Here is a 25,276-nt window from a genome sequence, read left to right on the forward strand (position 1 = left end):
GTTGGAATTGCTGGGTCATATGGCAACCTTCCATTTCCTTATTCAAATATAAGAACAACTTAATTTCTTGAGATTTTTTTCTTTTCCTGATTAAGCAGTAATAAATACATGCAAGTTATTAATATCCCAACATTATAGAGATATATAGTATAGAAAATGAAAGTTCACCATATCACCCTGAATTAACCTCTGTTAGCAATTTTATATACCTCTCTTAAGACATTTTTCCTCTATGAGTATGCTAGCATTTATCATTAATGCAATTTTTAAAGATGGTGTCCTACATATACTATTTGGTAATATATGAAGAAAGCTTTTAAATATGCCATAGTAAGTATGCCATCTTTCCCAGTTATCTAAAAGAAATGATCAACAACAAACACACCCTAGCCCACAGGCTGGTTCTGGGTCAGAGGGCGTATTTGTGTGACCTGCAGTACCCACTGTGGCTACTTCCATCTGGCTTGGGTTGAGTGAGGGTCTGGGACTCAGACTGGCCAACTTATATTTGAGCCAGAGATGCTCTTTGAGAGAAGTCCCTGAGAGTCTAGGGCCTTCCCTGGTGGCCCAGTAGGTGAGAATCCATGTGCAGGGGACACGGGTTTGATCCCTGGTCCAAGAAGGTTCCACGTGCTGTGGAGCAACTAAACCTGGGCACCACAACTACTGAAGCCCGGGCGCCTAGAGCCCATGCTCCGAAACAAGAGAAGCCCCTGCAATGAGAATCCCGCACATCGCAATGAAGAGAAGCTCCCCCAGCCCCTGCTTACTGCATCTTAAAAAAGCCCATGCACAGCAACAAAGACCTAGCTCAGCCAAAAATAATTATTTTTTTTTAAAAAAGATATGTTAAAAATCAGACAACCTAATGTCCCATCCAGTTTAGCCCCATTGTCCCAATGAAATGACTAATTCTGTCCCTGATATTCTCAAAAGTAATCAGTTATATATCACCGTAGTTCTGGGTCACCCATGATGCTGTTCTCCTGAATTGTTTCATTTGCCTCTGATGTTCCTTCATCATACAGTGGGTCCCACTTTTCTGCTATCCATTATCCATCAGTATGGAAGAGAGAAAGAAAGTTGGGATTTCTACAGCTTACAGACACAGCTGCAGGGACTGCCTTCGTCTTGGGAAGAATGACTTCTTTCACTTACCCCAAAAGCCCTTTACCCCAGCACTGTTGGGCTCTTTGCTTTACAGGTGCAGAGTCCACCAGACACAATATTCTATTCTGAAGGGCTGGCTTCTTTCTTTGTTTCTCGTTCAGGTTCCCCCCAGCGAGTTAACGGCAAGGTGAAAGGGAGGATCTTTGTGGGGGCCAGCCAGGTTCCCATTGTCTTTGAGAATACCGACCTCCATTCTTACGTGGTCATGAACCACGGACGATCCTACACGGCCATCAGCACCATTCCTGAGACTGTCGGGTACTCGCTGCTTCCCCTGGCCCCTATTGGAGGCATCATTGGATGGATGTTTGCAGTGGAGCAAGATGGATTCAAGAATGGCTTCAGCATCACAGGTAATTGACCTTAAAATTAATGGGCTGGGTTGAATGGAAAGGGAACTCTATGTGTCTGCAAATAAGTTACAAATAAATATTTTGTGGCTCTGGAAATAAGGTGTTGGGGTAAAATCATCAAGTGTTTCATTAGTATACAGAGATCAGACCAGTCAATCCTAAAGGAAATCAAGCCTGAATATTCATTGGGAGGACTGATGCTGAAGTTCCATTACTTTGGCCACTTAAAGCAAAGAACCGACTCATTGGAAAAGAATCTGATGCTGGGAAAGATTGAGGGCAAGAGGAGAAGGGGGTGAGAGATGATGAGATGGCTAGATGACATCAATGGACGTAAGTCTGAGCAAACTCCAGGAGATAGTGAAGGACAGGGAAGCCAGGCATGCTGCAGTTCATGGGGTCGCAGAGAGTCGGACACGACTGAGCCACTGAACAACAACAGCAATATGTTAACTCAGACTATCTAGAATTGCATTTTGATCAGGGAGCAATTTCATATTGGTGATGCTTTGTATGTGGGTTGATTTAAACTGAAGATACTTTGTAACTTACATCAACATCAGGGAGGCAGAGGTCATCTTTACAAATTCCCTACAACAGCAAATATTTGTTTCTACAATGGCCCTTCTTAACTGCCCCAGAACATGTGTTATCAGCGGGGTATCTGCTTAGACCTGGGGACTGTAAAGCAGAAGTTGTCAGACTTTTTCTGCAAAGGGCCAGAGAATAAATATTTTTAAGCTTTGCCTAAATATTTTAGGCTATTCGTTCTCTGTTGCAGCTATTCAGCTCTGTTGTTATCAGTTGAAAGTAGGCATAGATAATATATAAATGAATGAGCATGACTGTGTTCCAATGAAATTATTCATGGGCACTGAAATGTAAATTTCATATAATTTTCACATATCATGAAATAGCTGCCAGCCATGCTAACAGGGGAGACTGAAAACGGGGAGAAGGGAGGAAGCTGGAAGAAGGTGGAGTATTTTTTTCCTACTTGTCTGGGGCTGCTGCCCTGCATAGACCAAGGGGAGGTCCTGAGCCAGCACATGTGGCATGTGCTCCTAGGATGGTATCTGGACTTGGTGATGGTTTGCCCTGAACAACTCACCCATTCTGGCCGGGGCTTAGCTGTGAACAATAGTCATCCCCCTAACTGATGTCCTAGAGCCCTTGATATTTGGCAGAGCACTTTTTAACATACTTATCTAATTTCTGCAAGATAGATATTGTGCACCTTTCATCATCAGGAAATGGAGGCTCAGTGGGTTTAAGTAACTCATTCAAGTTCACCCAACCAGTTTTGAGCACAAACCCCGATACCCTGCTTTTTCCAGCACAAATCCTGAGCCCACCCATCTCAGATGCTGGTTTTTCAGATGGGAAATGGCTTTTGTTTCTTGTGCGTGACTGAGTTGGGCTGCGAGGATGGTCCAGCTCTTTCCTTGACATCACCGGCCCTGTTTCTACTCCCGAGACTAAAGCATCTGTAGAGGAGGTGAGAGCCTGTCCCCACCGTGAGTCGGGGCAGGCATGAGTGTGACTTCTCTGACAGCAAAGTGACAGACTGACCTTGCTTTGCAGGAGGGGAGTTCACCCGCCAGGCTGAGGTGACCTTCGTGGGGCACCCAGACAAGCTGATCATTAAGCAGCAGTTCAGCGGCATTGATGAGCACGGACACCTGACCATCGACACGGAGCTGGAGGGCCGCGTGCCGCAGATCGCCTTCGGCTCCACGGTGCACATCGAGCCCTACACGGAGCTCTACCACTACTCACGGCAGGGTAAGCCACGTCCCGCATCCCGCATCCCGGGGCAGTGCTACACACGGGCTCCAGCCTGGGCTCACGCTGGCTGCCGGTCCAGAAAGGAAACGCAGGGGTTACCTCACTCAGATCACCTTCCCTTAACACAGACACTGAGCATGCTCACTGGAGAGGCTTTAGTGCAGAAAAGAAAATAAGCATAACTTACAGACCTAAAACCAGGACACGATTGTTAAATTAAGTGTATTTCTTTTCAGCCTTTTCCTTATATACAAAATATGTCTCAATGTATATATATCTCACATATAATAATTTATATATCAACAAGTATTCTGTCCTTATATATAAAAAGTCATGTACTTCTCTTTATATACAAAAAATATCCAAACATATATATATTGCACATGTATTCACATATATATCAACATGTATACTAGCCCAACATAAATGGCTCATCATATTCTATAATTTCAGAATAAAATAATTTTATTACATATCTATATGTAGTTTTTAAATTTTTTATTTCAAATTTACACAAAGTTGAAAATAGCACAATATCCACATATCATTTCCCCAGCTTCACCAGTTGTTAACATTTTGCTACATTCTCTTTATTGTTCTCTCCCTTCCTTATATATAAGAGAGAGTAAGTTGTAGACGCTGTGATCCTGCATCTCCTAAATATTCTACAATATTTCACATGTTTTTTCTAATGACAAGAATATTCTCTCATGGTCCCAGTACAGTCATCAAAATCAGGAAGTTTAACATTGATGCAATACTATTGTATACTCTACAGTCAAGTATATAGTTTCAATTTAAATTGCAATCATACCACATTATTGTACATTTACTTTTCCAGTTAGGTCAAATCACGACTGCTGGATAGTTCCATTAAATAGGCGTTGCAAACACTTTTTAATGAATCTATTCCATTTTATTGTATGGCTATCAATTTAAACCATTCTCTTTTCTAAAGCTTACATTATTTCCAATTTTTCCTTGTCTCCATGAGTTGCAATGATCATCTTCATCATAAACCTTGACCAAATTTCTGATTCTTTTCTGACCGAATTCCTAGAAATAGAAGTGATGAGTCAAAGGAAACTCTTTAAAGTCTCTTATTAAATTGCCATCTAGAAAGGTTGTACCGATTACCATGACTTCGTGGCCTGTTCGGGCTCTCCTGGGGGAAATGAGAGGGTGGGTGGGAGGTGGGCGGAGTAGCAGGACCCCACCTGCATGTCAGGCTGTGACCAGATGGTGTTTCTGGCAGTCCCGCACATGGCGGCTGGACAAGAGGCAGCTTACATCAATCTTTTATTTATCTTCTGGCTTTTATTGCCAACTACAGCAGAGCACACAAACATAAAGAGCCTTTTGTGCTTCTTTTTTTTAAATAGGAAGTCAAGATTTTTCACTGCATGGGCCAAAAGTAAACTAGCTCTCTTCTGAGAAGTGAAGACTGTCTCTCTTCTCTGTTGAGATCTGCTCACAGCTCTTTAGTAATTTATAGAAATTGGCTACTGAAACCTATTAGTGTCTCATTTTTATACATCAGAGAACCATTTAATCAAGGGTTATTTATAGCAGCCACTACTTATTGAATCCTAAGTGAGATAACCCATAGAAAGCAGTTAGCACTCTGCTCGTCACGTGGTCAATGCTCCATAAATGGTAGTTTGTCTTATAGAGTATTAGCCTGCTTGATTCCAGAAATTTTATATACATTACCTCATCCTTACCCCAGTCCATGTTGTAAAGGAGACAGGGTAAAGAAGTTAGTAACTGGTCTGTGATCATGCTCCTTGGGAATGAAGGTGCAAGTTGTGAATTCTCTTTTCAAGCTGGTGCTCTTTCCATCAGGCCTTAGTCCCTGAGTTGACCAAGGAACTTACAGAGAAACACTTGACGAGAAAAAGCAGTAAATATTCCTAATGCAAATAACAGCAATAATACAAAATCTAGGTAGTGGAATGAATCTCAACACTGAAATAAATGGTTTTATTTATCGTGTTCCATCTGACCTCTCATCTGGTCGCATTATGAGCAGAGAATACTGCTGATGATTTTATTTATTTATTTTGGGTCTTGGCTGGGTCTTCATTTCTGATCAGGCTTTTCCTCTAATTTCTGCTAGTGGGGGCTACTCTCTAGTTGTGGTGGGCAGGCTTCTCATCGCAGTGGCTTCACTTGTTATGGAACACCAACCAGCTCTAGGGTCCCAGGGCTTCAGGAGTTGCAGCTCCTGGGCTCTAGAGCACCAGCTCAATAGTTTTGGCACAGGGGTTTAGTTGCTCCACAGCATGTGGTATCTTCCTGGACCAGGGATCGAACCCGTGTCCCCTGCATTGGCAGGCAGATTCTTTACCACTGAGCCACCAGGGAAGCCCTGCTGATGATTTTCATGTCCTAAGCCTCTTGCATCCTCAAGCTCTCTCCTCTGTCTCCCTGCTTGCCGCCCGTATCCAGTGATCACATCATCCTCCACCCGGGAGTACACAGTGACGGAGCCCGAACGAGATGGCACTGCCCCTTCGCACGTCCACACTTACCAGTGGCGCCAGACCATCACCTTCCAGGAGTGCGTCCACGACAACTCCCAGCCGGTCCTGCCCAGCACCCAGCAGCTCTCCGTGGACAGCGTGTTTGTCCTGTACAACCAGGAGGAGCGGATCCTGCGTTATGCTCTCAGCAACTCCATTGGCCCCGTGCGGGGTGAGAGGCGGCGGCTCGGACTGGGCGTGTGTGTGTGTGTGTGTGTGTGTACATGTGTACGTGTGTGTGCGCACGTGCGCGCGCGCATGTGTACATGTGTGTGCGTGTGCATGCGTGCATGTGTGCGCGCGTGTACATGTGTGTGCATGCACGTGTGTGCATGTGCGCGTGCACGCGCATGAGTGTGTGCCTGTGTGTACGTGTGTGTGCGTGCGTGCGTGTGTACGTGTGTGTGTGCGTGTCCACCTGCACGGCCCACTCTGGGCTTTTGACGTGTTGTTTTTCGTCTCTTGTTCTCCGTAAGAAGAAAGTCATGCTAAAATAGCTCCTGACAGAAATAAACAGCTTCTCACCTATGATTCTTAGAAAACTTAAGGTAAAGAGTAGACCATTCAAGGGCTGCACCTGCCTGCAGTGGGCATTTATTTTTATTTATGTATTTATTTTCTCTTCTTTTCTGTTATGATTTATTACAGGATAGTGAATATAGTTCCCTCTGCTATACAGTAGGACCTTGTTCTTTATCCAGTCTATACCATTTTATATGTAATAGTGTGTATCTGCTAATCCCAAACTCCCCAGTCCAACCCTCCCTTGCCCCCCAACTTGACAACACAGGTCTGTTGTCTATATCTGTGAGTCTGTTTCTGTTTTGTAAATAAGTTCATTTGTGTCATATTTCAGGTCGCACATATAAATGGTAACATTTATTTGTCTTTCTGACTTCTTCACTTAGTATGGTAGTCTCTAGGTTCATCCATGTAGCTGCAAAATGACATTATTTCATTCCTTTTTCCCTGTTATGGCTGAGTAATATTCTGTTGTATGTATGTACCACATCTTTGTCCATTCATCTGTCAGTGGGCACTTAGGTTCTTCCCTGTCTTAGCTATTGTGAATAGTGCTGCTATGGACATAGGGGCACATTATCTTTTTGTAGTTTTGTCTGGATATATGCCCAGGGGTGGGAGTGCTGGATCATATTGCAACACTGGTTTCAGCTTTTTGAGGAACCTCCATACTGTTTTCCATAGTAGCTACACAAATTTACATTCCCGCCACAGTGCAGGAGGTTCCGTTTTCTCCACACCCTCCCCAACATTTGTTATGTATAGACTTTTTAATGATGACCATTCTGACTGGTGAAAGGTAGTACCCCTTGTAGTTTTTATTTGCATTTACCTAATAATTAGTGATATTGAGCATCTTTCCATGTGCCTATTGATGGAGGGTATTTTAAAAACTGACACTCTCTATGAAAGGAATGTGTGCTCAGGGCTTGGGGAAATCCAAGTCAAATCTGCTAAGTCAGGCACCGAGCCTACAGTGAGTTCTCTGCCCTGGGACAGCGTGGAGCTGGGGTCTGGTCTGGGGTGCTTCTGGGTGTGGAAGAAGCTGGAACCAGTGTAACAGCCCAGCCTCAAGGTCTCACATAGTCCAAATCTTGAAGCCCTAGAGGTTCTGTATGTTTGGTGCCTGGGTGTGGCATTTCTCTGTCTCAGTTATTTTTGGTTCTCCCTCCCTACCCAGGCCACTTCTCCAGCTGGCCAGATTGGCCCTTGGCTGTCCATAAACCAGAAGAGGACAGGTGTTTCTCTCCCTCCTGTGACCGCTGTAGCTCCAGGCATCAGGGGTTGGCATATTTTTTCTTAAAAGGCCAAACAGTAGATATTTGAGGCTTTGCTAGTCATGCAGTCTCTGTCATGAGTGCAGATCTACAACTGTAGCACAACAGCAGCCATAGACCACTTGCAAGTGAATGCATGTGGCCGGTTTCCAACTTTATAAACATAGACATGAGTCCAAAGGGACGTAGTTTACTGATCCCACTCCGAGTAAGCAGGAGTCCACAGGTTTCCTGGTCATCAGTCCTGTCCTGCTCTCTGGGGGAGGAGGTGACCTGTAAGCATTTCTGAATCCTCATGGGGTTTCAATGTCTCCGCCTTCACAGATGGCTCCCCTGACGCCCTCCAGAACCCTTGCTACATCGGCAGTCATGGGTGTGACGCCAACGCGGCCTGCCGCCCTGGCCCAGGGACCCAGTTCACCTGCGAGTGCTCCGTCGGCTTCCGAGGAGATGGACGGGCCTGCTACGGTACGGCTGTTCTCTCTGACGTGTGGGGAGGTTTGCAGGGGGCAAGCAGATACTGTAGAGCAGAGAGCTGGGAGAGGCAAGGAAACACAGGGGAGATAAACACTGATGGGCATGCCGGGTTGTTTAAGCCCCACACTCGGTGTTTCCCCACGATGTTAAGGGTCCTGGCCCTTTCATCTTCTGATCAGATGCCCCGACTCTAAGCAGCAGAGCAGAATTTATAAGGCCATACACCACTTCAACTTGAGAATACGCAGGTTTAAAGGAAAGAGAGAGTCAGGGCTGCTTATAACACACATAATGTGACCATATGGAGTAGGAAATGGCAACCCACTCCAGTATGCTTGTCTGGAAAATTCCAGGGACAGAGGAGCCTGGTGGGCTACAGTCCATGGGGTCCAAAAGAGTCTGATACGACTGAAGTGACTTAGCATGTGACCATAACTGCTAGTAACATTGTTGTGTTTGGTGCTTCATAAACATCATCTCATCTAATTCAGCAACTCTGATGAGATAGATGTTTTCATTTCTGTCTTTTAAAAATTATTTTTAATTGTGGTAAAGTGCACATAATATAAAATTGATCCTTCTAACCATTTTTAAGCGTCCGGTTCAGTGGCATTAAGTACTTTCACGTTGTTGTGTGACCATCACCACCGTCCATGTCCAGATCTTTCATTTGCAAAACTGAAAGTCTATTGCCATTAAATAATGACTTTCCATAGACCCTGGCCCCAGCCCCTGGCAACCACCATTCTACTTTCTACAAATTCCAGGACTCTAGGTAACTCATGTAAGTGGAATCATGCACTGTTTGTCCTTTTGTGACTGGCTTATTTCACATAGTATCATATCCTCAAGGTTCGTACATATTGTAGCCTGTGTCACAATTCCCTTACTTTTAAAAAAAAATTTTATTGGACTATAGTTGATTTACAACGTGGTATTAGTTTCAGCTGTACAGCAAAGTGAATATGTTATATGTATGCATATATCTACTCTTTTTTAGATTCTTTTCCCTTATAGGCCATTACAGAGTATTGAGTAGAGTTCCCTGTGTGAAACAGTAGGTCCTTATTAGTTATCCATTTTATATACAGTAGTGTGTTTGTGTTATCCCAGTCTTCCAGTTTGTCCCTTCCCCCTTACCCCCTTCCCTCCTTTTTAAAAATGAGAAATATTCCATGGTATGAATATATTCCTTTTTTTACAAAAAAAACCCATTCATTTGTCTATGGACAGTTGGGTTGCTTCACTTCTTGGGCTCTTGTGAATATTTCTGCTGTGAACATGGGGGTACAAATATCTGTTTAAGACTCTGCTTTCGACTCTTTTGGGGATATACCCAGAAGTAGAATTGCTGGATCACATCAATTCTGTGTTTGGCTTTTTTGAAGAACCATCATGTTGTTTTCCACAGCAGCTGCATCATTTTATATCCCACCACCAGTACACAAGGGCTGCAGTTTCTCCACATCCTTGCCAACACTTGTTGTTTTTTTGATAGCGGCCACCCTAATGGGTGGGAAGTTTATTCCTGTTTTTACAGATGAGAAACGTGAACTAAGGATATTAGAATGTTGGACCTTGAGTAGCTGACTCAAGTGCCTATATTCCACTGTCCTCATTGTATAATACTTATTACTTATAATTTCACTTTGAATACTTTCACATAAACAGCTTGATATTTATGTTTATTACTAAATTTTAATTCACCACCAAAAGACAGTTAGTTGATGCCTATCTCGATGAAAAATCCACACAGATGCAACTAGTGGAAGAATATCAAATGCTAGGAATGCCCTGGTGGTCCAGTAGTTAGGACTGTGAGCTCCTACTGCAAGGGGCACAGGTTTGATCCCTAACTGGGGGACTAAGATCCCACAAGCTGAGCTTTGTGGCCAAAAACAAAAACGAAAACCCACAATGTCGAATGCTTCCTTAACCTGCCACGGTAGGCTCACCAACAAATGTAAGGGATGCTAGAGGTAAGCTTCCCTAGTGAAATGGGTAGTGTGCACGTGTCTGTTTGGTTAGAGTGATGAGCAGCCCCCTTGAATGACTGCAGCCAAAATAATCTGGGGAGCCCAGCAGAATTTGGAGTATGGGAATGATGCCTCTGGTCTGGAATCCACTGAACTGAATCCACTGAATGCCTCCAATTAATGGCAGCTTTAGTGTGCTGATTTAATGTGAGGGTTAACTGATCAGGCTGCATTGGCTTCAGAGTGAAATTTATGAATGGTGCTCATTGGAACGTCTAAAAGGATGAAGAACAGAAACTAGGCTTATGGGAACAGCTTGTACGATTGTTCAGCCAGCTTGCTGATAACTTTGTCCGTGTGATAGAATTCAGTCTGAGACTTGTTTCCCTTGTGACATACCACTGCGTAGGGGACATAGTTCCTACTCACCCCTGATCTTCAGGTTCCCAGTGTTTCTCTGGAGAGCCCATCAGTCTTGAATGGCTGAATTGGCTCAGGCTGGTTTAGAGCAGCATGATCCCGTGTGTTTGTGAGCCAGACAACACACAGAGACGGGGCGACCCCATCTCTCCAGCAGAAGCCTCCAACTCTGTAGTCTTTATGCAGCCCAGCTTCAGCTTCCTAAGCAAACTGAGCATTAATAAAACGTGGAGCCATCTTCTCCAACTGCTGAAGCCACACGTGCGTGAGTGCTCAGTCGCTCCAGTTGTGTCCAGCTCTTTGCGACCCCATGGACTGTAGCCCACCAGGCTCCTCTGTCCAAGGGAGTCTCCAGGCAGGAGTACTGGAGTGGGTCACTGTGCCTGCCTCACTGAAGCTGTAACCTTTGGCTGATTCTGCTCTGGCTGGCTGCTTCATCTCCCAAGGCACAACCAGCCACGCTTTATGGATTGATGTGTTGCTGCCCTGGAAACCCTTCTTATGTCCTTGCCCACGAAGACACGTTCGTGTGTACTTGGTTTTGCCCTGTGATTAGCCCTCAACGTGGCAGATTTGCACCATGGAATGCGGGTCTGTCCCCAGTCCTGCCACTTTTTGTTCTGGGTCATGAGAATAAGCCTCATAGTATTAATGCATTGAGACACCAGGCTGTTGGTAGGAAATTGCATTAAGCAGATCACTTCACATGTTATTTTGACCCGGAAAGTGCCTCAGAAGAGAAGAATGAGGATGGGCTTTTGTCATTCAGTGTGTGTAGCATTGACATAATAATAGATGACATGCAGAACAAGGATGGGGTTGGTTGGACACTGCAGGGTGACCATCCAAGGTAATTTGGAGAAGATTTCCAGTTGAATCAGAGCTCTGGTGCCTGGTAGGACGACTTCCCTGTATTTCTCAGTTGGGAGGCTATAAGAGAGTTTTGGACAATCTCTCATTGAGTAATTTTGAGTGCACTCAAGGCATTTAACAAATCTGTCCTGAGACTGTTCTCCTCCCAGAGCCTGGCATTTATGAGGAGGGCACACTGGAGAAACTTTTATTTGTTGGAATTTTTGAAAATATGTGAAAAGTAGGTACTCAGAAAAAAAGTCAAAACGGAAGCAGTGATTACAGAATAATTCAGGATCTTCCTGTTGGGTTAGGGAATGATTTATTTGAGAGGAAATCTCTTCCTAGAGAAAATGTTGTCCAGATATTGACCAGTAAGAATAGTAATGGACTTCCCAGGTGGCTCAGTTGTAAGGAACCCGCCTGCCAATGCAGGAGACAGAAGAGACGCAGGTTCCATTCGTGAGTCAGGAAGATCCCTGGAGTAGGGAATGGCAACCCACTCCAGTATTCTTGCCTAGAAAATTCCATGGACAGAGGAACCTGGAGGACTATAGTTCACAGGGTTGCAAAGAGTTGGACACAACTGAGAACATATGCACGCACACACATACACACAAGAACACTCATCTTCAAGGAGATATTGTGATATATTCATAAGGAACAGTTATCACTAGTTCATTGTTTCTGCTGAAGAATGGATTAGAGTCCTAGCCTCCACTTACAGGAGACAGGGTTTCAATCAGGCATTCAAAGAATTTCCAAACTGTAAGGACCGTGAGATATTAGCAGGGAGATTGCTAGGGTTTTGCTGTACAAATAAAAAAAAAAAAAAAGGCATCACCCAGCTTGGATTTTGTGTGTAGACCTGCATGGAGGTGGGAGTGGTGCTAGTGGACCATCCCCTCCCTCATCCCAGGAGCCCCCAGATCCTATCTGCCAGTGGTTCTCCTGGTAGGGCCTGCCAGAGACCATCTTTCCAGTCACCTAAGAAACTTTCTTGAAACATGCAGTCTGCCTTTCCATAAACCTTCCAGCAGCAGACTTCCCCAGTGGCCCAGTGGATGAGACTCTGCACTCCCAGGGCAGGGAGGCTGAGTGCCGCCCCTGGTCAAGGAGCTAAGACTCCCAACTGCGACTAAAGATCGCACGTGCTACTGCTAAGACCCAGCACAGCCAGATAAATAAATAATTTTTAAAAAACCTTCCGGGGGGGAAACGAAGCTTGGAAAATTTCCCCCGGTGATTGCGTTCTGTCCCTGTGATTGAATACTGCTGCTCTGTGCTCTGGCAGTTAAGTCTGGGCTGTGGAGCCCTGCAGTCTGCACGCGGTGTCCAGACATCTGGTCCCGGGGTGTCCTCTGAGAGCTGCAGTGCAGAGACAGTGAAGCCAGAGTGAGCTTTTCCCCCCATGTTGCTGAGGCAGCAGCTGGTGGATAGAGCTGGGAAGCCACACTTGCTGAATATCCCTCTACCCCAGCCCAGCTCCAGCTTCTTAAGAGGGGGCTTCGGAGGGGCTTTGTTCTGTAACCTTCCAGTGGTGCCTAGACTTGTCCCCTGATCTGACAACTTGTAGCTTTTTTTTTTTAATTGAATAGTTGACTTACAGTGTTGTGCCAATCTCTGCTATACCGTAAAGAACTCAGTTATACACATATATAGCTTGCATTTTTAATATTCGTTTACATTATGGTTTATCTCAGGATATTGAATATAGTTTCCTGTGCTATACAGTAGGACCTTGGTTTTTATCCATTCTAAGTGTAATAGTTTGCATCTTCCAACCCCAGACTCCCAGTCTGTTCCTCCCACCCTGCCTCTTGGCAACCACAAGTCTGTTCTCTATGTCTGCGAGTCAGTTTCTGTTTTGTTGCTGTTGTTCAGTTGTTAAGTCGTGTCCAACTCTTTGCGATCCAATGGGCTGCAGCACAGCAGGCTTCCCTGTCCTTCACCGTCTCCCGGAGTTTGCTCAAACTCACGTGCATTGAGTCAGTGATGCGACCCAACCAGCTCATCCTCTGTCACCCCCTTTTCCTCCTGCCCTCAATCTTTCCCAGCATCAGAGTCTCTTTCAGTGAGTCGGCTCTTTACATCAGGTGGCCAGAGTACTGGGGTGTCATCTTCAGCATCAGTCCTTTCAATGAATATTCAGGATTGATTTCCTTTAGGATTGACTGGTTTGATCTGTTTTGTGGATAGGTTCATTTGTGCCATAGTTTAGATTCCACATATAAGTGATATGAGATCTTATATCTTAAGCATAGCACAGAAATGTACGTTGCAGGACAGTTTCAAAAAGCTGAATGCCATCTGGTTTGTGTTTTTGTCTGAGTGTAGGTCCACCTATGGGGCTGAAGTGGCAAAAATGCTTGTGTTGTGTGACATTGTCTAATAAGACAGCAGGACTTTTGCCTCATCAGGGAAGAGACTGGCTAGACAGGCCATTGGAGATGGATGCACAAGCAAGATTCATGTTATGGAATTGAGGAGGGGAGGTTGAGAGGGGAGGGGAGTTGTGTGGTCTCAGCCATTGTGAAATCTTCCTCACATGCATCTCCAAGAGTTCGAAAAATGCCAGAAGTAACTACACCCTGAGAATGAGGTTGGCACAGAGTCATCTTGTGTGACTGTTTATTTCAGATTATCAGTGGGCAGGTAACCAAGGTGATGACAGACCAGCTTGATTTTTTGTCTGGGCCAACCAGCCTTAGTATAGTGGTAACTACAGACTGGCCTCCCAATGCCATGGCCATCCAAGGGCTGTGTTCCTAGAAATAGAACATCCCCATGCTGGTGGTATAGGTATTATACTTAATAATAGGCACATTTCTTTTATTTTTATTTCTTTTTTCTTTTTTTGGCCATACCACATGACATGAGACATCTTAGTTTTCCAACCGGGGATAAAACCCATGCCCCTGCACTGGAATCATGAAGTCTTAACCACTGGACCACTAGGCAAGTCCAAATAGGTACATTTCTTGAGCAGGTTAGGCTTACATCTATTTTCTGTAATCTTCAGAAGGACTTCTTAAGATGAATAGTAGTGTATGTACTTACTAACAGGGAAACTGAGGCAGAGTAGTTTGGCAGCGTCTCCAGGACCACACAAGCTAATCACCAAAGGAGGAAGGATTTGAACCTTAGCTGTGTTCAGCTCCAGTATTCTTGCCTGGAGAATTCCATGGACAGAGGAGCCTGGCGGGCTACAGTCCATGGGGTTGCAAAGAGTCGGACACAATTGAGCAACCAACACATGTATATGTAAGTATGTGTTCAGCTTAGAAATGTGCATTTTTTTGTTCCCGTCACATCACTTGATGACCTCAGAATTGTCCTATGAGAGAACATCACTTTTAATCTTATGAGTTAATGGTTTGCCTTTTAGTGCATTAAACTCAGGATGGTGGCATGTGTGTGATCAGTCATGTCTGACTCTTTGCAACCTCATGGACTGTAGCCCACCAGACTCCTCTGTCCATGGGATTCTCCAGGCAAAAATATGTGCCTTCTTCCAGGGGATCTTCCCCACCCAAGGACTGAACCTGAATCTCTTATGTCTCCTGTATTGAAAGCTGATTCTTTACCACTAGCACCACCAGAGCATATTTAATTGCAGTTTGTAGTTTAGGAACCTTATTCAGAGTCTGGAGACTTGTCTGCACATCTTTCTAACACAGATTTGCCCATCTGATGTTAGTGGTACCCAGGTCAACAACTAACTCCAGAAGATGGAAGGTGGGAAGGGTTGGGGGGAGGTGGGAGAAGCACAGTTTTATTTATGAGGAGGGCCTTGGGATCACTGTCTCCAGTTATGCACAGAAGAAAATATTTAGTGATACTTTTGGAATACTAAAAATGTGTTTTAAAATGGATCCATTTGCAGGCAAAAATACTTTATATTTTATTATAGTGATGTTGGGACAGGTGTTTTTCTTTAAAGTCTGCTTTTAAAACAAAATTTTGCTTTAGATATTGACGAATGTTCCGAGCAGCCCTCGGTGTGTGGCAATCACGCGATCTGCAATAACCACCCAGGAACCTTCCGCTGTGAGTGTGTGGAGGGCTACCGGTTTTCAGAGGCAGGAACATGTGTGGGTAAGTTCTGTGGGTGACTTTTTTTTACGTTCTTTTACCATATTCTTTTCTATTATAGTTTATCCCAGGATATGGAATATGGCTCCCTGCATTACCCAGTAGGACCTTGCTGTTTATTCTGTACATAATAGTTTGGATCTGCTAACTCCAAACTCCCAGTCCTTCCCTTTCCCACCTCCCTCCCCCAGGCAACCACTAGTCTGTTCTTTATGTCTGTGAGTAGGTGACTTTTCAGAACGAGTGTTCATAGGATGTATGTCAGCACCTGTGTGAATGGTATAGCCTCAGTAATTATCCTGGCTGAGATGGAAGATTCCTGGTCTTGTTGTTGGGGAGGGCAGTTTACAAAGGTGAATCAGTCTCTGCTCCTTTCTTCTGACCGCCTGGAGAGTCACAGGTACAAGGCATAAGCAGTGTTATTTGTCTACACTAGTAATACCATTCTCTTCTTATAAAACTCCTTTTAATTCTTTCCATTATTATTTAAATAGCTATTCAAACAATTAGACATGCTTCTCCTTATAATCAGTGGCCTTGGGATTCATGTGGAGGGAATACCTTATAGGTATTTGTGTCATTATCTGCCTTTGATTAAATTCCTCTTGGTTTGCATCTAAAACTCATTTGGGGCCTTTCTGTTTATGGATTTCCATTTTACAAACCACAAGTACTAGCATAACTTCATAGCCTATCAAAGTTAGAAGTGTTAAGGGGACTTCCTTGACGGTCCAGTGGTTAAGACTGCATCTTCCATGGCAGAGGGCCTGGGTTCAATCCCTGACTGGGGAACTAAGATCCCACATGCCATGCAATGTGGCCAAAAGAAATTTTTTTAAGTTAGAAGTTAAGGCCATTAATTAGACTAATTATGCTTTACATTGATAATTTTGGTGGTGATGATGGGCCAACTACAAAGAGCCAGATTGTTTAAATTTCCTCCTCCCCTTTTCCACTGCTGCATTTTGACCTGTAGTTTCCAAGACTTTCAAGTTCAAAGATTTCTAGATATTTCCAGGTCTGGAGGGCAGCATGCTGAAGGGGGCATCTGAACTCAACATTTATTCCCAATTTAAAACATATTTCTCTTTCATTGCATCAATGAACCATCTCTTTGCCCCTTCCTTGCTGTTTACTAAACCCTAGCAGGCTTTGTGTTTGCTCTGTCTTGAAACACATATGAGGCTGCCAAGGTCCCAGGGTGAGGTGGTGTCTTGAGGGTGGAGGGAACAGGCCGTTCTCATATTTTGAGTATGACCCAAACATCTGTGAACTGAGACATGGCCAGGCCCCTTTGCACAGAGCTGAGATTTCAGCTCTGCTAAAGTTACCTCTATCTTTTTTTTTCCCATTGAGAACAACAATTTCTGTGAATTTGGCCTGACTTCTTTCTCTGCTTTTTTAAATGAAGAAGATTCAAAGCTCTATTTTTGTGGCAGTACCATTTACATTACATTTCGGCTCAAACTTGGGTGGCAGATCCTTTAACCCTTGGGTGGTGACATGAACGAATGCTGGAACAGATATGCGTGAGGCATGATGTCCTGGGTTTCTGTTTCCAGCCGTTCCTGGCGTCTACCCTCATGGAAGGGCTAGAGCGGGGTGTAACACAGGTGGTAAGCAAATGTCTACTCCTAGGCTTTTGATTTTGAGGAAGACACTTAACTGCTCTGGGCCTCAGTTCCTCACCTGTAAAATGAGGTGATTAGACTGAACCACGGGCTTCCTGTGTCCCAAAGAGCCCTTAGAGATGCCCCAGGATCTGCCAATAAGGACACAAGTAAGCCATGGACAGACTATTTCCCTATATATGAAATTCCGAGTAACATTTTGTTTAAGTAATGGATCCCATTGCTCAGAAACAAGTGTGAAAACCACTTGATGATCATTGAGTTCAAGTGCTTCTCCCCCTGTCAGTAGCCCCTGTGCAATTCCATTTTCCTTGGCCTTTTGTCTGTTTTAATTGGCTCCTTTGAGACTTAACCACACAGAGTGATGGCTCACTGGATAAAACCAAGTCTGCCTGAAAGCAAAAAAGATACTCTGGCTCATCACTGGATAATTTAGTGGTCAGTTTCACTCTCCCGGAATTCCTTGTTAAAACTGGATCCTGGGAACTGGTGATCCAGTGGTTAAGACTCCATGCTTCCACTGCAGGGAGCACAGTTTCAACCCCTGGTTGGAGGAGTAGGGTACCACAAGCCTCGCAGCTTGGCTGCCCCCCAAATAATAATAAAATAAATAGAAGCATAGATGAAGCTGGTGGCTGAGCAGGACCCATCCATCCAGGCTGTAGCAGGTTCCTTCCCTGTTATGATGGGTGGGGCGAAATGAGGCGGGAGCAAACAACATGTGAAGTGGTCACTCACATACTTTAAATGACAAATATTTAATGGAGGAGGACTGAGACTCCTTTGCTGGTTATTCTGTCTGAATACATTTTTTCTACCTTTTTTTGACCCCAATTCTGCATAAGTGTCCTTTTCACATTTTGTGAGCTGAAGGAATTGGTCAAGAGAGGACCCTGGAGGAAAGAAGAATGTTAGAAATGATGGGGAGTGAGAAGATGGGAGGGGTTCAAGGAAACAGAGTGTGTCCTTGGGTTGGTTCTGTGTAATCTGGTTTTCTGTTTTCCAGGCAGAAATTTGGACCGCTTGTAGCAATTTAAAATCTAGTAACCCTCTGGCCCACAGGAGTTTCTTCAGTGATCCCTGTTCCATTCCTTCGGAGTTAGTTAACATTTAAACTTCAGGAGTTTAAGCTGCTAAGTCCACAGGCTGGGCCTTCATCCACCAATACGGTACTTTGCTAACCTCTCATGGACCCAGACCTTTGAAGGGCTTCCTCTTCTTTACCTGTCCTCTGGCAGTGTTAAGAACTCTCTCTCTCAAAGCCCTTGAGGCAGGATAAACTGGAACTAATCTTGGGAAGGCTCACTGAGGAAAAAGATGAGGAGTACTCTTGTATCCAGGATAATCTAAACATTGAGGGCCTCCTTGGAGGGAAGGAAAGGTTCTATTATGACATTGTGAGGGCTAGTACTCTGACCTGGGCCTTAGAACTGTAAAACCAGAAGTTAAAGTACCTTATGAACCCCGGAGTATCTGAACCAGTCATCAGAAATCTCCTCCTAGACCTCAGCCCTTGACTTTTTTTAGGCTTAAATTATTGTTATTACGGAAAATTTCAAACATATACAAAAGTAGAGAGAAAAATATAATGAACCCTGTGTACCTATTATTCACTTTCCATATTATAAAACACTTTGTTAGTCTTAATTTATTTCCCATCCCTATTACTACTATTTCTACTGCTGGGGAGGGTGGTAGTGTTTTGCTGGTATATTTCAGTCTTTAAAGAAAACCCCAAATATCCTGTCATCTAACTAGAGTTACTAGTTTTTTATGCACATTTTATGCATAATATATATCTGACATATAAGGGCGAATATTTTTTAACACAAATATAATGCTGTTACCATACCTAACAAAATGAATAATTTCTTAACATGATTGAATACCCAGTCCATATTCAAGTTTCCTTGATTATTTCCAGCATCTTTTAGAGTTAGTTCATCTCAACCCTTGCCTGTCATCTTGAGGCAAGAGTACAAGATGGAGTCTGAATGGAGCCTCTGTGTCACATGCCTATTTCCTGAGTCCTCATCCGAGGAGTCTTGTCATCAGGACCCTTTAGAAAATAATAGTCCCAGCTCCTGGACCTGTCTGTGCTTGGAAAGCTGGAAGTCATTCCTATTCTACAGAGGAAGAAAGTGCAACTCTGGAAGGTTAATAGGATTTATCCAAAGCCACATAGTTGACTCATATGCGCCTGGTGGAAACCCAGGGCTTCCCTCCCCAGATCCCCGCAGTCATTCCACTCTCCCTGTCTCACTTCCCTGGGAAAGTTTGTCTCTCCTTCCTTGGTGGGAAATGGATGACTTTGACTTTGGCATTCATAATAAATATTCCTCCCACCTAGTGAGCCAAGGGCTTCCCGGGTGGCTCAGTGGTGAAGAACCCACCTGCCAATGCAGGAGACATAAGAGACACAGGTTCAATCCCTGGGTCAGGAAGATCCCCTGGAGGAGGCATGGCCACCCACTCCAATATACTTGCCTGGAGAATCCCATGGACAGAGGAGCCTGGTGGGCTATAGTCCCTAGGGTCATAAAGAGTCAGGCATGACTGAAGTGACTTCACGCACGCACAGTGAGCCAAGATAAAAAATACTGTGTGGAAGTCTCAGATCCTCAGGCCCAAATGCTCCACCAACAGAGTTACACAGGAAACGTGTCTGCCTGCAGCGTTCCACCTCCACATCCAGATGAAGGGGGAGCTGGGTTCCAGGCACTGGGTGTGGAGAGTGGCCTGAGACAGAGCCACTTGACGTTGAGGTCGAAAGCCAGGCTGTGTGACCCAGTGTGGGGTCAGTCTGTGAACACTTAGAAGAGGCGGGATCCAGGGGGCAGGCAACAAAGGCGGGCAGGGATAGAGCCCTGCTGTGAGAGGGGATGGACCTGAAGAGACGTCTGGGAGTCTGGGCCCCAGGTACAGTCTCCACTCATTGGACTACACTGCTTGGAAGGCCTGGGGACTGCTTAGGGGACTCACCTAAACCCTGTGTGTTAACTTTCTGTCTGAAGCTGTCATGGACCAGCGCCCCGTCAACTACTGCGAGACTGGCCTCCATGACTGTGACATCTCCCAGCGGGCCCAGTGCATCTACACAGGCGGCTCCTCCTACACCTGCTCCTGCCTCCCAGGCTTCTCTGGGGATGGCCGAGCCTGCAAAGGTGCGTGGCTGCTCTGACCTTCCTCTCTGTGCCGCCTGAAAAAATGCCCCAGGTGATGCTCATCATATGCTAATTACTCACTCACCTCTGAATTCAAGAGAATTAGTCTCTCTAGGAAACAGCAACCCACTCCAGTATTCTTGCCTGGGAAATCCCATGGCCAGAGGAGCCTGGCAGGCTACAATCCGTGGGGTCACAAACACCACTTAGAAACTAAACAACAAATTCTCTCAACTCTATTGAGTAAACAGACTGCATTTTGTGTCTCTAGTAGTCTGAATTATGCATGTTGTTTGGGGAGCTCTGTCTTGTTGGAGAAGACACCTGTTCTCCCCATTTTGTTCCATGTCACTTGCTTGTTTGGGCATAATTAAATGCCTGCTGTCTGCTAGGGACTAAGGAGATTGTTTGTCTTTCGTGAAAAGACTGACATTGCTTATACATGTAACTTCCGTGTAAAGTCCATGTAATGTCCAGCCTTTAATTTAATAAGCTATATACAGTTGTTCATCTGGCCTGCTCTAATTTTTTGCTTCCCCTAAAATTAAGTCCCCCTTTTGACTGCAGAGGCAGAGAATAAACAACTCCACAAAATTCTCTCAGACCTCAGATCAGCCGATCGCTGGTGGCCAGGGTGCTCGAAATAAGATAACTCTGAACATAGTTTCCTGGTCCCTTGGTTTGCAAAATTACTTAACATTATACCCTAGAGTATTTCTGGAAAGTCCGAGCTTTTCTAAGAGATCATGATTTCTGAAATACTTTCTCTTTGTTACTGAGAATATGAATTTTCTCTGGTCTCTGAGATTTTTCTGTTTCTGTCAATCAGTTTCTGTCAATCTGTCTCCCAATTCTTAGACGTTTTTGAAGCTCTCATTTATAAGAAGGAAATAATGAAAAAAAATCCTTTCATTTTTTTCCTTTTGTATGCTTGATTTTTCATGAGAACATCAAAGTGAAATGCATTTGTAAATGTACTAGATAGAAATTGAGGAATCTGTTTTATAATTAATGTTTAGTGAGTTCTTAAATCATGGTTCCCAGATCAGAAATTGGGTCCCTAAAAGTGGAGCGAGTGGCTTATATTATTGTGTAAACTAGGAATTCTGGAAGAAATCTCACTCCCTGGGCTTGGTGGCTGTCTTGCAGATGTGGATGAATGCCAGCCAAGCCGATGCCACCCCGATGCTTTCTGCTACAACACACCAGGGTCCTTCACCTGCCAGTGCAAACCTGGTTACCAAGGAGACGGCTTCCATTGCATGCCTGGAGGTGAGGTGTTGGGGTGTTTGGAATAGATAGGTCATTGCTGTCTATATCCATGAGCACAGAGTCCATAGCCCTGGGAGAGAAGACAAGGTGGGTAGTGGGAGGCTCATGGAGAGCTGAGGTGGGTGATCAGAGCACAACTGTGGTATTGAGCAGTACAGTTGTGTACTGCACAATTCCAGGGGTACCACACCTAGATCAGAAGCATAAGAACTGGTCTGTATTATTCAGGGTTCTCCAGAGAAGTAGATCTAACAAATATGTGTGTGTGTGGAGAGAGAGAGAGAGAAATGTATTTATTTACATATAAAGATATTTATTAGAAGGAATTGACCCACACACAGTTATAGAAGTCTGTTGGTCTCAAGGACTGTAGTCAGCCAGCTGGAGACCCAGGAATAGCCAGTATTTCTGTTCAAGTCCAAAGGCAACAAAAAGCTCATGCTCCATTCATAGGTCATCAAGAAGGGAGAATTCTTTTTTACTTGGAGAAGGGTCCACATTTGTGTCCAATTCTGGCCTTCAACTGATTGGATGAGGCCCACCCACGTAAGGGAGGGCTATCTGCTTTGCCTAGTTTGCAGAGTGAAAGGTTAGTCTCAGGCAAAAACACCCTCACAGAAACCAAACATCTGGGCACTCTGTGGCCCAGTCAAGTTGACACCTGGTATTAACCATCGCACGTTCTGAAGAGTCATGGGAAATAGAGCTGCGGTGGGGGTGAGGGAGGTGAAGGGCCACCAGTTATGGGAAGAGGCAGGCTGAGGACTCTGCAGAATTGTCTGTATTACCTATTATACCTGGACTGTGCAGCTTCTAAAGTTGCTTACTGACCTGAGACTTTTGTGATAGTCTCATTAGATCATAAGGATAATGATGGCCCTAGTTCTGTACCTGGAATGATCCTGGATCTCAACAAATGCTTTTGAATGAATACATATAATTGGCTGCCTTTTCTGTGGCGCCTACTGTGTGCTGGGTGCTTTATCTACTGCTTCATATAATGTTCCTAATCTTCTCTTTAAAGTAAGTAGTAGTATTATTTCTATTTATATAGAAGATGCTAAAACATAAAGAAGTAAAAGCACAGTCAAGATCCCAGAGATAGTAAGTGCTAGAACTAAGACTCAAAGTAAGCCCAAACTCTGCCCAATGGACTCTAACCCGAATTCAGTTCCCCAAACCACATGGTTACCTGTCATGAGATTAAGGATGCATTTGACACCTCTGACTGGAGTTAACCAGTTGTGTTGGTATTTACTTTAACTGTTGATACCGTTGATGGTCAAATTTATTTATCAATGTTTCAATAAGAAATACATGGAACTTTCCACATAACCACTTTTTTGAGTGATTAAGAACTGTTTCAATGTCTGTCTCCTCCACTAGCCTTGAATGCCTTGAGCATAGGTGCCTATGCATTTTATTTTCATGTTTCCAGTGTCCAGTAGAATTACATGGTCTGTAGGGGCTCATAGTTCTTTATAGTTATCAAGGAAATAAATGACTGCATTAGTTTCCATTCCTGCTGTGGTATATACAAGTATTTATTTATTCATACTCTCAGCAGGACTGGTGTGGCTGGTTTTTAGGACAGTTGAGGATCTAAAATGAGAAAAATATTAAAGTAAGTTTAAATTTTGGTACATAATACTACATATTGCTGGTCTAAATTGTTTTCTTCTGCTTAGGACAGAGATCAGTAAACTATGACTCGCAGGTCAAATCTGGCCCACTGCCTGTGTTTTTGCAAATAAAGTTTTATTGAAACACTCAGACTCTTTAGTTTATGAATAGTCTACAACTGCTTTCATTCCACAGAGGCAGAGGTCAGTAGTTGTGGCAGAGCCTTTAAGGCCTGCAAAGCCTGAAATATTTACTACCTGGCCCTAGACAGAAAAAATTTACCAACCTCCAGCCTAGATGAACCCAAGCAGCACCAACCTTTTGTGCCTGAAATTAATCAAGACATTCCAGCAACTATTAAAAATGACTAAGTCATTATTTCCTTAGGCTTCCTTCACATCTCCAGTTCAAAAGGAAGCAGATGTTTCATTTTTTTCTTTTTGTTTTTTTAACCCAACTCCTTGCCCCCCTTGGCTCTGTTGACTGTACAGAAACAAATCCAGACCTGTAGCCTGGGATACAAAAGCGGGACAAGGATAAAACCAATCAGAGTTCTTTGCTAGGATAATTTTGGTATTTAATCCTGTTTTCTTAAGAAATTCATCATCTATTTATATGCTTGAGAGAGAATGTACTTTAGAAATATACATGTCTCCATCAAGTATTGTTTATAAGAGAAAAAAAATCTAAGAGACTACCAACAGGAGAAATGGACAAATGAATGTGGGTGCAGTTCATACCATGAAATAATATATGCCGGTAGTTGAAATGAGTGAACTAAACGGAATTCCCTAGTGGTCCAGTGGTTAGGAGTGTGCCCTTTGACTGCCATGGGCCTGAGTTCAGTCCCTGGTCAGGGAACTAGGATCCCGCAAGCCATACAGTGTGGCCCCCAAAATTAATTAATTAAATGAATGAACGAGAGTTAATGAAAAAACCTCAACAGTCTATTGGGCGAAAAATGTAGTCATACAAAGCTCTCACTTTTCGAGATGGCCCACACTCATTGTGTGTGTCTCTCTCAATAAATTTACTTCTTACCTATTAAAAAAATATTCACAAAAGGATATAGGCAGTGTGATCACATTTATATAAAATATAAGTCTATATGAAAGGAAACCTGCATATGTGTATACATACATGATAAAATGATAAACTGCACAGATGAGAATGGGAAACCAAAACTTCAGGATGAAGGTTACCTTCTATGACAGGAAAGGAAACTGGGGTTAGGGAGCCTTGCTGCATTCATATTTCTACTGTATTTCCAGTTGGAATAGGAACCCTGACATTTTCATCATGTTTTTTAAAAATTTTATATGACTAAATACCTAATGAAATATTGACCAAAAAATTAAGTATAGTATCATTCAAACTCCTATTGCCAAACATAATGAAGTGTAAGGATTAGATATTCAGCATTTTTTGGTACCTACTCTATACAAAGGGGATTGATTTTTAAATAAAAACTAGCTTTAGAGGTTAGTCAGTTAAGGGCGTGGCTATTGCATTGTTAACCAACGATAAGTAAAACAAAAAAATGATGACTTGTTCTCTGCTGTCTTTCTGCACTCTTCACCCAAAATGCGTGTGTGGATTGTGAAATCAACTTAGTGGGTTGTTATTACCATTTTCGTTTAAATGGAATGGAGTGAAATAGAAAACAGTAATCAAGAAAATAGAGTATGCAGAGTATGTGCAGTAGGAATAAGTCTTGTCTTATGAAATGATAGTAGTATATCCTTGTCTAGCGCATGACTGAGTTTGTGTGCACATGTGTATATGTGTAAGTGTGTGTATGTGTATATGACCTGAATTGCAGAGTGGAATGCATTTCTATGGCTCATGGTCAGGAAGTTTGAAAACTGCCGTATTAGTTATCTATTTCTCTGAAACAAATTATCCCCCAGAGTTAGCAGCTTAAAACAGTAAATGTATATTACCTCACAGTTTGTGTGGGTCAAGGATTTAGGAGCATAGCTTGTTTTTCTGTCTGTAGTTCCCTCTGCCATCCCTTTCTTATCCTTTAAGTTTGTCTATTGAAGGACCTCCTGTCTTTCTCTTTGTCCTCAGTTTGAGAAAAGTCACCCCAGACTCCCTGCTGTTCCCCAGATAAGTATATCCTAAACGC

General features: G+C 43.7%; 1 protein-coding gene across 1 annotated transcript in view; it reads left to right on the forward strand.

Annotated features, from left to right (window-relative positions):
* Positions 1-25,276, forward strand: part of NID1 (nidogen 1) — a 91,598-nt gene that overhangs the window by 40,479 nt on the left and 25,843 nt on the right. The window contains exons 6-12 of the mRNA XM_061161426.1: positions 1,272-1,523; positions 3,108-3,308; positions 5,763-6,008; positions 7,960-8,103; positions 15,333-15,458; positions 20,101-20,250; positions 21,400-21,522. Coding sequence (XP_061017409.1) covers positions 1,272-1,523; positions 3,108-3,308; positions 5,763-6,008; positions 7,960-8,103; positions 15,333-15,458; positions 20,101-20,250; positions 21,400-21,522 — 1,242 coding nt within the window. The remainder of the gene's footprint in view (positions 1-1,271; positions 1,524-3,107; positions 3,309-5,762; positions 6,009-7,959; positions 8,104-15,332; positions 15,459-20,100; positions 20,251-21,399; positions 21,523-25,276) is intronic.

This window comes from Dama dama, chromosome 15, assembly GCF_033118175.1.
Source record: "Dama dama isolate Ldn47 chromosome 15, ASM3311817v1, whole genome shotgun sequence".
Taxonomy (NCBI): Eukaryota; Metazoa; Chordata; class Mammalia; order Artiodactyla; family Cervidae; genus Dama; species Dama dama.